General features: G+C 45.5%; 1 protein-coding gene across 8 annotated transcripts in view; it reads right to left on the bottom strand.

Moving 5' to 3' along the window:
* LOC118238834 overlaps nucleotides 1-14,065 on the bottom strand; it is a 33,795-nt gene extending 19,730 nt beyond the window's left edge. The window contains exons 1-4 of one of the 8 annotated variants that reach the window (XR_004772425.1): nucleotides 12,200-12,687; nucleotides 10,109-10,320; nucleotides 7,025-10,016; nucleotides 6,839-6,945 (exon numbers count right to left, since the gene is read on the bottom strand). Coding sequence is in view for 2 of the 8 variants with exons in the window: in XM_035452882.1 (XP_035308773.1) it covers nucleotides 6,839-6,945; nucleotides 9,771-10,016; nucleotides 10,109-10,265 (510 nt within the window). In the remaining 6 variants the exon portion in view is untranslated. Of the gene's footprint in view, nucleotides 1-6,838; nucleotides 10,017-10,108; nucleotides 10,321-12,199; nucleotides 12,688-13,445 lie in introns of those variants that run through there. The other 7 variants (XR_004772426.1, XR_004772428.1, XR_004772427.1 and 4 more) reach the window with 7 other exon arrangements.
* Nucleotides 14,066-15,982: the final 1,917 nt, after the last annotated feature.

Here is a 15,982-nt window from a genome sequence, read left to right as displayed (position 1 = left end):
CTAGCATAGTGCCTGAACCTTTCATGAGTGACTATTACCTTGAATGTCTTAATTATTTTGAACAGTTTACAATAAGTTAGTAGTTTCTATAACAGTAGGATTTTATAGCTTTATTTCTGTTAAGTTTGAGCCCTAAAATTTGAATTGAAGATTTAATTGGAGATCATTTAGCATCAAAATAGACCATTAAATTCGGTGAACTTTTCTTTTATAGTACATCATTACAGATTACAGTTTCTTGTATGACTCAGATTATCCAAATAGTTAAAATTTAACAAAGTAAGCAAAGGCAAAGAAGCTAGACAAAAATTACTGTGAAGCTGAATAGACCTTTGGAATTTATAAATTTATAAATAAAATTTAACCTTAATTATCAAACATTTGCTGTTACTGATCTAAATTTTCTAGCAGCTAGGTGTTGAACAGTTAGCAAAGGCATAAGTAGTTAGACATCTTAAATCAGCTTTTGTTAATCTGAGTACACCTTTATAACCTAAACATTTTTATCATCCTATATAGTATATTCTAAATCAGAGTTGAATCACATATATAGTATGTTTTAGCAAATATAACTTTAAATTCTTCTTCTTTTTTTATTTTCAGGGTCTTTTTGAGACAGGATTTCTCTATGTTGCCCTAGATGTTGTGGAACTATCTTTGTTGACCAGGCTGGCCTTGAACTCAGAGATCTGCCTGTCTCTGCCTCCCAAGCGCTGTGATTAAAGGCATGTGCTGCCGCCACCACCGCCTGGCTTAAATTTTTATCATCATACAAAAATTTATATCAATCCAAAATATTTGGGAGACTTGTTATTGCTTCCTTAATCTAAAAGAGATACAATTATAGACCGAGAGTTCTGATGTGTTTATCTAATTATTCTTTATCAATAAAAACTCAGGAGCAGATATGGGAGTAAGAACCTGAATGATCAGAGAAGCAGTGTGACCAATGACCTCCTATCTCATTCCTTCCTCCATCCAAAAGGCCAATACCCCGCCCTACTACTTCCTGTGTCTATCTGTCCTCAGTCCTCTAAAACCTTTATGGTAAATTTTGATCAGTTAGTAGCAAGCTCTGCCCTCTGATTCAAAACAAACTTTATTGTCAGTCTTGGGATGGTCAGAATGCAATCAAAATGTCACACAACAGAGCTCATTAGGACTAAGAAGTTTTACTATTGTTGCTCTATGCCATGTGGCCATCTGAAGATGGTGGTTAAGTCATGAAGGGACCAGCTTCCCTTTCGGCAGCCATAACAGCCAAACACGTGCTTGCCATAAACCTGCCTTGGTCACTTAGAGGTCAGTTGCCTATCTCGTGACAAGGAACCTTAGTCACTAGAAAGTCAGATGCCTGTCTCGTGACAAGGAACCAATCGGAAGTTAGCTGGTGGCGCTATGCTTTACGACCCTGGGTGTGCTTTACGGACAAGCGCACAGCAATGACGTAGAGAGCATAGCAACCACCCTGGGAGGGCCTATGAGCCATAACAACCAGTTGACCAATCAACACAGGGCAAGCCCTCCAAGCCTGGAGGCACACCAATTGTGAGCCTGTGCGTACCCCTAGACACTCCCCTTACGCTGCCCTATAAAGATCTATGTGCAGCGACTTCAAACCGTCTTTTCTAGCTGTCCGCCATGGCGGGTGGGTAAAAGACCCGAGCTAACATGGGGTTAGCTCGTTAAACTACAATAAAGCCTCATGCAGTTTGCATCAAGCTTTCGCCTCCATTCTGTGTTTGGGGTGGCCGCCGTCCTGGGCTAAGATTCTGGAAGCCTCAGCTTTCTGAGGGTCTTACATCATCAGCCAAGATGGAGGGGAGAGACATGATTGCTCCTCAAAAACATGTTTTCCTAGTAGATCTAGTTTTTTAAATGAGAGTTGAACCCAAGTTACATATACACACACAGACTTTTTGTTGCTTTGTGTTTTGATTTTTTTTTTTTTTTTGAGAGCAGAGAACAGAGAAATCATAGAAATAAGACATTTTAAGAGTGGAAAGTAGAGTGTAGAGCAGAACAAGTTTAGATATAAGATATTTGAGGATCATGTGTTTGTGCGACGGCAGTTAATATGATTTTGAGATTTAGAAATCAAGTTCACCAATTTTTGGTCACTGATCTGTACGGAGGCCAAGCTGCAGTAATAAAATGAGTCTGTAGAGGAAGAGAGAGAGAATAGAGAAACCAAATCCCTCTGAAGGGCATTTCTATCGGCTCTATAAGCTCTACCAGGGGAGCTGAAGGAGCAGAAGCAGCAGGAGTTAACAGACAGCTCCTAGGGGGAGGCGATGAAACTCACAATGCAAGGTCAGGAAGGCACCAAGAAAGATAGAGCAGGAAGCAGGAGAAAAGGGAGATGTCCGCGTGGGTGTAGCAGGCCAGCGTAGCAGGCTCTGCCAGCCAGAGAGAGAAGTGAGGGCCCACTTGGAGGGGGTAGAAGGCCACAGACCAGAGAGACCAGAAACGATTGGTTAGAAAGCAGGTAACAGGATTACTCAGCTGAAGAAGTGGACTCTAGAATTTGGAATCAAATTTTGTCGGTGGTATAAGCCAGCAGAAACAAATGATACTTACATATTTTAGGAGAGTCAGATCAGCAGCTTAGTCTCATGCTGCCACTGCATGGGGAAGCAGAGAGACATGCCAGCCAGTGAGGGCTGTGTGCTGGGTGTGTACACCCTGTCACTGGCCTACTCCTTTGCTTTCTCCCCTCACGTTAGGTCCTGCTGGCACTTTGCGCACTTTGCAACAAACTTACAGATTCAACAACCCTATATTAAAGACAGGACATTTACACAAAAACAAATAGGCGTTGAGCAGAGAAAAGAGAAATAGGGAATGAGAGATCTCTTTCCATTCCCCTGGATCACTTGCAGTATTTGTAAAGGTCCTAAGTAATATTGGGATCTAGGGTGCCATTAGACGGTCAATTTTGGATTTGATTATCTAAGAGATATGAAGGCCAAATTTGATTTGCAAAAGTGAATAAATTTAGCATCTTTCAGGTCAGGTGCCAGATGGAGGGGCTGGAGGTTTTCTAAGAGGCATCCCAAGGCAGGGATGGGGGAAAGCCAGAAGGTATAGATGTCATTCCCTAGAAAAATATCACTGTAGCCTATAGTTCTGGGAATTCCCAAGACAAGGAGGACTGAGTGAGGACGAGGCCAGCAGTCAGTGGGTGGTCACCATACTCAATGAAGGTCAGGTGATTAGCCTGGCTAAGCCCGAGGAGGGACTCGGTGCTTGGTAGAGGCCAGCAGGTGAGGATGAAAAGCTGGGGAGTGGGGTCACAAAAGCCATGAGGGCCTAGAGGAGCTGTGGATTACAGACAGCTCCAAAGGGAGGGTAGGAAAAGAGAGCAGGAAGGGGCACAATAGCCCAGCTGGGCCTAAGGAAACTGCAGGATTACAGCTCTAAGGGTGGGTTGGGATCAGGTGAAGAGGGCCAGCCATAGAATTAAAGACTGTGTCTGGGGGTACCAAAACCTCCAAGAGCACCAGAGGATCAAGAAAGCATTTACGATGACTAGAGGATCACTCACCAATTCCTGGTGATAGACCGGAGCCCAAGGGATCAGTGGCTGGAAGGTGGATCTGGATCTGTTTCAGGTAGGCTGGAAGTAAGGGATAGGGTCCCAGTGTGGCTTAGACCCCAAAGGGGAGTGCAGACACCAGGATATCCCATGGAGTCATGGCAACAATGTTAGGGGGTTTTGGTGATCAAAGGAGCAAAGATCACACTTGCAACAGATCTCAGGCAAGATATTTATTGCGCGGGGGGGGGGGGGAGTATAAAAGGTCACCTCTGAATGATGATGGAAAAGGAGGAACAGGGTGTGAAGAGCCGAGGGAGAGGGACATAGAGGAAGGGAGAGAGTGTGGAAGAGCAGAAAGGGGTGAGGAAGGAGAGAGTGAAAAGGGAAGAAGGAGGCATAGAGAGGAAGACAAACAGAAAGAATATATATTGAAAATAGCAGGGTTATAAGGACAATGGATAGATGGGCAGGGGCATGAACTGGAGAAGTTTAGGGTAAGGGCAGAGTGAGAAGAGCCAGGATGCCAGCATGGACTGTGAAATGTGTAACGGATTGACCTCTAACCCAAGGAAGTTAGCTACATCCACAAGAACACAATAGATAATCCCACACCAACAAATCCAAAAGAAGGGAAACACACACACAATACCACCACCAACAACAAAAATAACAGGAATTAGCAACCACTGGTCATTAATATCCCTTAATATCAATAGACTCAATTAGCCTATAAAAAGACACAGGCTAACAGGTTGGATACGAAAACATAATCCATCCTTCTGATGCATACAAGAAACACATCTCAACTACAAAGACAGATTACCTCAGAATAAAGGGTTGGGAGAAGATTTTCCAATCAAATGGTCCTAAGAAACAAGCTGGTATAGCTACCCTAGTATCTAAAAAAACAGACTTCAAACTAAAGTTAGTCAAAAGACATGAAGAAGGACATTTCATATTCATCACAGGAAAAATTCATCAAGATGAAATCTCAATTCTGAATACCTATGCCCCTCATTTGTAAAAGAAACATTACTAAAGCTTAAATCACACCTCAAGCCCCATACACTAATAGTGGAAGACTTCAATACCCCCACTCTCATCACTGGACAGGTCTGTCAGACAGAAACTTAACAGAGAAATAAAGGAACTAACAGATGTTATGACTCAAATGGGCCTAACAGACATCTATAGAACATTTCACCCAAACACAAAAGACTATACCTTCTTCTCAGCACCTCATGGATCCTTCTCTAAAATCTAACACATACTTGGTAACCAAGCAAACCTCAACAGATACAAAAAATTGGGATAAACCCCTGTATCTTATCAGATCATCATGGCTTAAAGTTAGAATTCAACAACATTGACTGCAGAAAGCCCACAAACTCAATGAAATTGAACAGTGCTCACCTGAATCACCACTGGGTCAAGGAGGAAATAAAGAAAGAAATTAAAGACTTCCTAAAATTCAATGAAAACGACCGCACAACATACCCAAACTTATGGGACACAATGAAAGTGTTGATAAGAGGAAAGTTCATAGCACTAAATGCCCACACATGAAGAAACTGGAGAATAGCCACACTAGAGAATTAACAGCACAACTGAAAGCACTAGAACAAAAAAAAAAAAAAAAAAAAAAAAAAAAAAAAAAAAAAAAAAAAAAAAGCAAACCCACACAGGAGGAGTAGATGGCAAGAGATAGTCAAATTGAGAGCTGAAATTAACAAAATAGAAACAAAGAAAACAATATAAAGAATCAATAAAAAAAAGAGTTGATACTTCGAGAAAATCAACAAAATAGGCAAACCATTATTCAACTAACTAAAAGGAAGAGAGAGAATATCCAAATTAACAATGAAATGAAAAAGAGGACATAACAACAAGCACTGAGGAAATCCAGAGAGTCATCAGGTCATATTTCAAAAACCCGTACCCCACAAAATTGGAAAATTTAAAGGAAATGGACAATTTTCTGGAAAAATACCACATGCCAACATTAAATCAAGACCAGAAAAACAAATTAAATAGGCCTATAATCCCTATGGAAATTGAAACAGTCATCAAAAGTCTCCCAACCAAAAAAAAGCCCAGAGCCAGATGGTTGCAGCAAAGAACTCTACCAGAACCTCAAAGAAGAGCTAATACCAATACTGCTCAAATTGTTCCATAGAATAGAAACAGAAGGAACTCTTTTCATGAGGCAACAGTTATCTTGATACCCAAACCACACAAAGACACAACTAAGATAGAGAATTACAGATCAATTTCCCTCAAAAACATTGATGCAAAAATAATAATACTGGCAAACTGGATCCAAGAACACATCAGAAAAATCATCCACCATGTCCAAGTAGGATTCATCCCAGAGATATTGCAGGTCTAATCTGAGTTTGCTTCTAGGGCAAGGAAATTCCTTCTAGTGGGCACTGGATCAGAACTGCTGGAAAGCCCACAAGCTGGTCCCCATGATTCCACATTGCCTATTAGTTTAAGGATATTCTCTCTCTGAGTTTCTAAGGTTCCATTTATGGTTCATTTTGTTTTCGGTTGATCTGTGAAGTGTAATTCGGCAAGCTCACGCTGAGGAATTCTGAGATGGTGTATTCCTGTCGGAAGCCTCTTTACAATAGCAGAGGTTCCTGTGTCATTGGAATGTGAGCAGACAAGATTCAGAGGGTATGTATTCCATCCCCTCTCAAAACAACATGACCCCAGTGTAGACTGTCCTTCAATTACCAGTGCACAGCGTTCTTTGTGTGTCAGATCATTCTCTATAGAGACCTTCAGTAAAAAGTGTGATTTGGGCTTGACACCACTCAATAGGCACCACAGATGGTACCCTCTGCCCTCCACTTCACTCACCAGAGGTCCCCAAAGGTCCCCAAACACAAATACTTATCATGGCCCTTTCCAGGGAGACCACCCTACTGTTCCATTCTCCCAGTAGCACTGATTGCTAATCTCTCACTGTGCTTAATTTGTAAATTAAAACTTAGTCATGGGGATATACGCACACAGAAAAGAACATAGCTTACATAAACTGGGGATCTTGGAATATGTCCCCCTTCTCCTTCTCCCCTCTTGTGATCGAACCCAGTGCTTCTGCTTAGGCAAACATTGCCTCTGAATGGAATCCCAAGCTTTATCCACTGTCACGTGCTCTCTTTATCACTTACACAGGGGCTAGTCAAGGCTCCTAATCCACTCAAAGGGCAGGTGCAGAGCCAGGAACAATCAGCAATTAATTACCAAGAGATAAACGTGCAGAAGGAGAAAATGACCGTCACTCACCTTCATCAAGAAGAGGCCATTGTGCTGGGTAGGATCAGCATCCAACCACTTGACGGGAAAGACTGTGAAGAGGTTAGCCACCACCAGGAGGCAGGAGGGAGCTGGTCCTGGAAATCAGCAGAAAGGAGACAGGTTGTGGGACTCTTCTCCCCTCAGGGCGTGTGGGAAGATGGCAGTCATAGGTACCTCATTCCCAGGACTGGCCTGTCCTTATCTTCTTCAAAATCAGAGTTCTCCCCTGAGAGCAGGCGCTGTGGCTTAGTCCCCTGGCTTTTGCGGCTGTGGGAGCTTCCTTGTTCCTTTCCTGTGTTTTCTAAACAGAGGTCAGTGTACCCTTTCCTGCTAGAAAGCAGAGAAGTGAGGCAGCATTGCTCAAGCTTCTGGACCTCAGGAACCCATTATACCAGTGGTTCTCAACCTTCTTAAAACTGCAACGCTTTAATACAGTTCCTCATGTTGTGGTGATCCCGACCATAAATTATTTTAATTGCTACTGTATTTTTGCTGCTGTTATGAATCTTAATGTAAATATCTGTTTTCTGATGGTCCTAGGTGAACCCCATGAAAGGGTCATTCGGTAAGGGCCGCGACCCACAGATTGAGAACCACTGCTTCATGCTCAAAACATCACAGAGAAGGACCTCAGAGAGGATTGCCTGCCTATGTGGGTTGTACCTCTCAACGTTTGCCAGCTTATGAGTGAAAACTGAGAATCCAGAAGATAGTTACTTCTTACAATAATGCATGCGGGTTTATTTAGAAAAATACAGTTTATGAAACAAAAAAATGGTACGTATGGTACTATTTTACATTTATGCCATTTTTTTCTGTCTAGCTTAATAAACGACAGATGGGGTCGCCTGTTTCGCCTGTTTGCTTCTGCATTTGCTCTGTTGTGACAGTGACTGAGTTTTCCCAAAGCACTTGGCTTTATGCCCATAAGGGGAGGACAAGAGAAGACAAAGCCAATACATCTCATTGCGAAACAGTTTTGACTTTGCACACCCCTGACCCTTTTGATATAAATGGCATCCAGGGATAAGAAATAAGATTCTTATTTCTGGATAAGAATTGAAATGCTGCTTTATGTAGGAAAGGGATGCCTTTAGTGGGGACCAAGGGCTAGAAGCCAGGATGTCCTCAAGTTTACCACCATGAGAGGTGTAGTCTACACAGCCAGTGGTGCTGGACAGCAGGGTGTCCACTGGTGTGACCCAAGAGTGTGTGGACAGCAGGGTGTCCACTGGAGTGACCCAGGAGTGTGTGAGGACAGCAGGGTGTCCACTGGTGTGACCCAGGAGTGTGAGGACAGCGAGGTGTCCACTGGAGTGACCCAGGAGTGTGTGAGGACAATCTCTGAGTCTTGAACAGCAGCTGGCAGAGTATGTCTGGAGGCTGAATCCTTTGGGATAGGTTTTGTTTGTTTGATTTAGCTAACTTGCTGTGTTAGTTTTCGTTTGGTTGTGTGTGTGTGCATATGTGTTCTTTGTTTTTTGTCATTGTGGCCAAATACCTGGGTAAAAAGGAGGAAATATTTCTTTGGTTCACAGTTTCAGAGGGTTCACCTTGTGCTCCTTGGCTTTGTTGAGTCTAACTTGTTGTAACACAGAACATAACAGTGGCAGGATGTGGAGGAAGACACAGGCTGGGAAGGAGGACATAAGGAACCCTGGACCAGGTTAAGCCTGCAGGAAGAATGCCAGTGACCATCTTCCTCTACTGAGGCCCCACCTCCTAACGTTCCTATAATGTCACACAACAGCACCGCCAACTGGGGACCAAGCATCCGGTACATGAGCCTGTGGGGAATGTTTCAAATTCAGCTCATAGAGGAACCACTTTGCAGGTTCTCATCAATCCAAAAGTATTCCAAAGACAGTGTCCCCATCATCTCCCCATCCCCAGGCCCACTCAGTGCAGAACACACTGGTCTTCATTAAGAGGAAGTGCACGACGCAGAGCTGAGCCTGGCAGTGCTTGGGAACAGGACAAGTGGATCCAGCTCAATATGAACTTGGACTTGGCATCAAGACAGCATCTCAAAGGGACACAAGTTAGAGAGCTTGCTTTCTGGTTAATTTTTCTCTCTGGGCAACAACGCTGAGTGAGCATTAATTATCTGAGCAAATTCCTAGTAATACTGGTTCCTGGGCCACCTTGGATCAACTAGGGGCCAGAATTGGACTTTTAAAGCCCTCAGCTATTCTGACACCCCCAAGTCAGGGAGCCTGCAGCCTAATCTTTTTTGAGCTGTCAACTCAACTACAGCCTTTTGTTCTTGGACATTATGGGGTCACCTGAGCCACACATGTAAAAACTTGAATTTCTGAAGCTGGACAGATGACTCAGTGGTTAAAGAGCATATACTGCTCTTGTGAGGACCCAAGTTTGGTTCCCAGCACCCATGCTGAGCAGCTCACAGCTGCCTGTAACTCCAGCTCCAGGGGACCTCACACACTCTGATACTTGAATGGACATACTCCATATACACAATTTAAAATAAAATGAATCTTTAAATAAATTTTTTAAAAACCCTGAATTTCCTAAAGTAACTTGAGAGCCCAATACCTAGAAATTAGGTAGGTGGGGATCTCCCTTCCCTGCAGACAGAGTTCACTATGTAGCTTTGGCTGTTCTGGAACTCACAATGTAGACCAGGCTGGCTTTGAACTCAGAGATCCATCTGTCTTTGCTTCCTGAGTCCTAGGATTAAAGGCAAGTGCCACTACACCTGGCTAGGTGGGTGTTTTTAAGCAATTAATTCTGTTATAGAGGTCTGAGAGCCCCTTATGTCCCAAGGGCTACTATCGCCTGTTGTCTGTTTCCAAGTTACTCCAGAGTCATATCCGGAATCAGCACCATCTCAGCCTTAACTCCTTTGTCCTCCACACACTCTGAATCAGAATCAGTCATAAGATTAGTGTACACTTACCTCTAGGAAGAGCCCGATTACAGATGAAACAGGTAAAAACAGAAGAGACGAAGGACTCGGCCTTCACACACAGCTCCACATCCGTGCTCTCCCTGCTCAGCCTTGCACACAGCACACAGCTCCACATCCATGCTCTCCCCTGTTTGTCCAGGACACTTTCTCCCATCATCACAGAAGAACCCCATCCTTGGCCCAGGTCTGAGTGACCACTGCCCACAGATCTCTCACAGGACTTCAGGATCCTGGCTTCAGGGAAGAGCCCATGAGGCCCTAGGATATGTTCTTCAACCTCCCCACCCCCCCCCACACACACCACCTCCAATCTCACTGCTCCATACTTTTGTCTCTGCTCTCACTCTGCAGGACACATGCGTGTCTGTGAACTTGCTCTGTGAAATGCTCAACACATATTAATGGTGCCTGAGCACACACAGTTACACACTGTTCCTTTTCATCTGTGCTTGATGCCATCATTTTCTGTGGTCTGAACTTCATAGGAAGCCTTCAGCAGAGTCTGGGGTTCTTCACCATCAACTCTGAAGGGCTGGGGCTGGGAGAAAGCATGAAAGTGACGGGCACACAGGTCAGGGCACCTCTGGATGAAGCACAGCCAGCCAGCCCTCACCTGTTCTATTTTCTTTCCGGTGACTGATGTTGGCAAAGTGGAGGATGACCCCTCCTCCCCATTCTCAGGAAAATCTTCCCTTTAGGCCATCGTGAGTAGACTTGGTTTGGGACCAAACAAAAGTCCTCTAACCCAAAGAAAAGAGAAATTATGGGTTGAGGATCCCTTATCAAAAAGGCCAGGGACTTTTTCATCCCTAGTGTTTGGATTTCAGAGTAGTTCAGATTTTGGAATATTTGTATAGATTTACCAGTTGACCCAAAATTCAAAACTTTTTTTCCAACAGTCCTGACTACTCTGAGACAGGAGGATCACTTTAACTCAGTTCAAGGCCAGCTGTGACAGCAGAGCAAGACAAAAATCTCTTTTTAAAAGTTACAAAATTCAGAGTGTTTTGACATTTAAATCTGCTCAGCCTTTGTCAGAACGAAGCCCTCTACCGTTCCTCTTTCACCAAGGATTTTTCTGCGCACTTAGTTAGCGTCTCTATTGCTGTGATGAACATCATGACCAAAAGCAACTTGGGGAAGAAAGGGTTTATTTCACCTTGCAGCTAATCATGCATCACTGAAGGAAGCCCGGGCAGGAACCTAAAGGCAGAAACTGGAACAGAAGCCATGGAGGAGTGTTCCTAATTGACCTGTTCCCCATGGCTTGTTCAGCCCACTGTCTTATACCACTCAGGGCCATCTGTCTGGGTTGGCCCCACCCACAATGGGCTGGACCCTCCCATGTCACTCACTAATGAAGAAAACGCACTGTAGACTTGTCTACAGCCAATCATATGGAGGTAGGTTCTCAATTGAGAGTCCCTCTCCCCAAACGACTCTAGCTTGTGTCAAGCTGATGTAAAACTAGCCTACAGAGGTACCTACTGCACCAAGTCCTGGGTTAAATATTAAAGCCACTAGGTTTAAAATTAAACAAGGGTGCAGGCTTAGCAAGAGTAGCCAGGGTGGATGTTAAAGCAGTCTCAGAAAGGCTTATGTCTTCCTTCCATCATGCCCTTTTATGTAGACTGGAAGGGGGATGTCCCTGAAAGGGCTGTGTGAGTGACAGCAATGTCACCTGGCAGGGGCATCCCCAGGTATGAGTTCCAAAGCCCTTTTAAACACAGACTCTTGGCCCTGCCAGTGTGCTCTGCATGGGGCTCTATGGCCACTCCTATTTACAGACAAGAAACGGAAGCTGAGAAGTCAATGTTCCTGTCCAGCCACCACAGGAAGAAGTGCCACCAGCAGCTGTCCTCAGGTTCTGTCTGACTTCAGTGACACAGAGTGAGCCTGTGACAGCAAGGTCCCACTTCTAGTTAGGCAGGGAAGAACAATAAGACACTAGTGACATGGAAGAGAGTCTCAGCCAACACCAGTAGCAGACAGAGTTACTCATTTGGCCACAAAGGACCTGAGGGAGCCCCAGTAGATCCCTCTGGAGTCCTGAGTGCCAGTCATGTCAGTGGGCTCTGGACTATGACAAGGGTGTTGAGTCTACACTTTACTGACCCAGCATGAGAAAAGGAGAGAAATGTGTAGGTAGTATGAGGGACAAGCAACTCAAAGCCAGAAAAAGAAAGAAAGAAAGAAAGAAAGAAAGAAAGAAAGAAAGAAAGAAAGAAAGAAAGGGAGAGGGTGGCCAGAGAGCAGGGATCTTCAAACTGCACTGGTATTTGAAGTAGAAAGATGAGTAAACACTATTGTTAAATGTCATCACCACAGAGCACACACATGTAGTCCAAGCTACTCCAGGGAATAGGGTAGAAGGATGGCTTGCGTACAGGAATTCAAGGCCAAACTAGGCCACATACCTGAATAAAAAGAAATCAAACTGCAGATAAAGGGGTGGTGCTGTGTCAGTAAGATTTCGGGCATCCGTTGAAAATGGAACAAGGAGCCTGGCATGGTGGCACACACCATTAATCCCAGCACTTTGGAGGCAGAAGCAGATGGATCTCTGAGTTCGAGGCCAGCCTGGTCTTCCCAGACATCCAGGGCAAAACAGAGAAACCCTGTCTGAAAAAACTAAAACAAACAAGCAAACTAAAACAGAAAATGGAACCAGGGCTTCCCTTTGAGAAGGCTCCTTTCCCAGTTCTTTTCCAGAACTGAGTGGACACTTCCCAGCCATCGGGCTGCACTGGCTCTGCTGACTCTGGGCGCATGACTAGCGGTCGTGCCGGGTTCAAGGCGACCTGAGGCCGCCAGAGGGCGCTGAGCCGCCTTGAGAAGCGGCTAGCAGGCATTTGTGTGTGTGTGTGTGTGTGTGTGTGTGTGTGTGTGTGTGTGTGTGTGTGTGTGTGTGTGTGTGTGTGTGTGTGTGTGTGTGTGTGTGTGTGTGTGTGTTGTGTGTGTGTGTGTGTGTGTGTGTGTGTGTGTGTGTGTGTGTGTGAGAGAGAGAGAGAGAGAGAGAGAGAGAGAGAGAGAGAGAGAGAGAGAGAGAGAGAGAGAGAGAGAGAGAGAGAGAGAGAGAGAGAGAGAGATTTAAATACAGTGTCTGCAGCTCTGGCACCTTCCCCAGCACGTTTCTCTTCCGGCTCGTCTCTGTCTGGTGGAGAATTTAGCCCGCGTTGAGGTGAGGTTAACTTTAACGCCAGGTGGGCTGAACAGGGCTTGTGCACTAATGCAGATTTGTTCCAGAACGCGCCGTCTTCCCCCGCCAATTCCCCGCTGGGATGTCCCAGCCGAGCTGGACCCGGGACTGTAGGGAAGACCCTATGGGAATTGCTCCAGTCTCACACCTCGGAAGTCATCCGGACCTCAAGACCCGATGGCCTCTGGGAGTTCTCTGGGGACATCCTGGGGAGTGTCCGATTGGAAACTTGTTTCAGTTCTTAAAAATAGAAACAAAGCCCGGCAGAGTGGCGCACGCCTTTAAACCCGGCGCTCCGGAGGCCAAGGCAGGTAGATCTCTGATTTAGAGGCCAGCCTGGCCCACAGAGTTCCAGGACAGCCAGGGCTACACAGAGAACCCCCACCCCGAGGAGGGTGGTCACGGACCGGGATGAAAACTCGGGGACAGAGACAGACATCGACGGGACAGAAACAAATCCAAACCTCAGTAGCCTGAGGGAGATGTCTCAGTCACTATTCTCCCACAGGAAGCTGCTGTACGTCGGAGCCTCCTGGGATTGGCAGAGTTAAAAATCCTTCAACCCAGGATGCCATGCCTGGGCCTTTTGTTCAACCCTGACAATGGAATTAGGAATTGGGTGGAGGGGGCTAGGAAGGCAAGTAGCTGCGGTGGGGATGCATCCTTAGGGTGGGGATCTGGAGAAGCCTGTGTTGAGTCACCGGGTGAATAAAAAGGATGCAGCCCCGCGTGTGAGCCGTGTGTGCTGCGTGCTGCTGCTGAGGGCTGGACCGCTGGACTACCAGTCTAACCCGTGTGTAAGAGTGCCTGCTGTGTGTGCTTGCAGCAAATCTCAGGTCTTAGGGAGACCTTCGGAAACAGGACCTCAGTGTTTGTCCCTAAAAGGTTGGGTAATGGGCTTTCCTTACTTCTGAAATCCTAGGGGACAAATCCCTGGTTTCAGACTCTTCTGAATGTCTTTGTCTTCTGAAATCCTGGGCTCCCGCGAGAGAGCACTTAGTTAAGGACGTCGAGACGGATATCCTACCACCTATCAATCATCCTGAAACTCTTGCTAGGAATTCCCTGCTCCGTTATGCGACCTCCTCAGCAGCACTGCGAACAGACCTGGAGGGATGCTAGCATTTATTTTATCTTCCATTTAACCCGCCCACGCTCCTGGCCACAGCCTGCCCCTGGGATGCAGGGAACTCTCTGGCTTCCCTCTCCAGTCCTGAGACATTCAGCCCATCTTCACGGTTGGGTTTGGTGTTCCTTCTCCAGTCAGTTCGAGCACCAATGAGTGTTTCGGTCAAATCCACTGTGCCCAGAATGCACCAGACCCTGGGATTGAGCCAGGCAAACACTTGCCCTTAAGCGCTGTTTGTAAGTGTATTTGTTGCAATGGTAGTGATGGTGCTCAGAGCCTCACACATGCTAGCAAGGCACTCCACTGGTGGGCTACAGCCCAAGCCCAGGATTTTAAAAAGTATGTTTGTGGATTCGGATATATATTTAAATGTGTGGGCGTGCGGTGTACATGTCTGAGGAGGCCAGGTGTCAATATTGGTGTCTTTCTTGATCACTCTCCACTTGAGAAGGTCCCTGAGATGATCAGTGTGGATTGTCAACTTGACAGGATTTGGAATCACCTAGGAGGCCTAGCTCCAGGCACTTGGGAGGGATTTATATTAGGTTAGCCTCTGAACAAACCTGTGAGAGATTATCTTGATTGAGTTCATTGACATGGAGGATTTTGTAGTTCCCTGGGTTTGGGTCCTGGGCTGCATATAATGAAGGAAGCTAGCTAATACTGAATATCCATTCCTCTCCTTTTGCTGACTGTGGATGGACGAAATGTGACCAGCTCCTTCAAGTTCTGGTTGCCCTAGCTCTCCTACCATGATGAAACTGGACATTAATATGCTACTTTTGTCAGGTATTATGTTACCTGTCATCACACCCAGAGTCTGCCACCCACTGGGGTTACAGATGTGCTGTGGCAGTTTCACATTTGTGCTGGGGATCCAAATTCTGGTCCTCACTCTTGCATGACAGGCACTTTCCCAAGTGAGCCATCTCCCCTACCACAGTAGTCTCCATTAATTGAAAGAGCAGTGTGGACACAAAGTCAAACTGTTTCGTATGTGGGTGAGGACTATAAAGAAATTAAAGCAGGCTGTATATAGTGACACATGCCCATAATGCCAGAGCTTGAAGTTTGAAGTAGGAGGCTTGAGAGTTTGAGTACAGCCTGGGCTACACAGTAAAACCCTGGAGAAGGGGACAGAGCAGGGAAGGTGGAAAGGCTAAGGGGAAAGGACTAATGCACACTGAGGTACAGAGCTGCTTCACGAGATGCCTCCTCCATAGGTGTTCTTAGGACCTGAAGACCTGTGGACAAATGCTCCAAAAGAAGGAACTGACTAGGACACACATCTGTCTGGAGGCAGAACTTAGCAGAATAGAGAAAGCAGCCACTCTGAGGGGGGCCTTGCATGCTTTTAGATTGTGGGACACTGTCTGAGTGTGGTGGCAGACACCTGTAGTCCCAGCACTTGGTCCGGGTCAGGGGTCCCCGTCCCTGCACACCCCCCCCCCATACTCCCTCATTTCTCAAGAGACAAGGCAGTACTCACAGATAACAAGAACAAGAGGGTGGTAGGCGGTGCCTAGTGACACACATTCTGAAGAGCAGAAGTTATTTTATTTAAAAGTTTTAAATTTAATTTTGTGCCACGCAGTGGTAGTAAACACCTTTAATCCCAGCCCTTGGGAGGGAGAGGCAAGTGAATCAGTGAGTTTGAGGTCATCCTGGTCTACAGAGTTCCAGAACAGTCAGGACTACATAGAGAAACCCTACTTTGGAAAAACAAAATAATAGCAACAACAAAATTAAATTTTGTTGATTTATTTTTTTTTTTGAGGTCAGTCATGTTATGTTGTCCAAGGCTAGTATTAATTACAGGCATGAGTTCTATGACATTCAGTTTCAGTTTTAAAAATGAGCTTATTGTATTAG

This window comes from Cricetulus griseus, assembly GCF_003668045.3.
Source record: "Cricetulus griseus strain 17A/GY chromosome 1 unlocalized genomic scaffold, alternate assembly CriGri-PICRH-1.0 chr1_1, whole genome shotgun sequence".
Classification (NCBI taxonomy): Eukaryota; Metazoa; Chordata; class Mammalia; order Rodentia; family Cricetidae; genus Cricetulus; species Cricetulus griseus.
The sequence above is the reverse complement of the archived record's forward strand: the minus strand, read 5'-3'. Positions and strand labels throughout refer to the sequence as shown.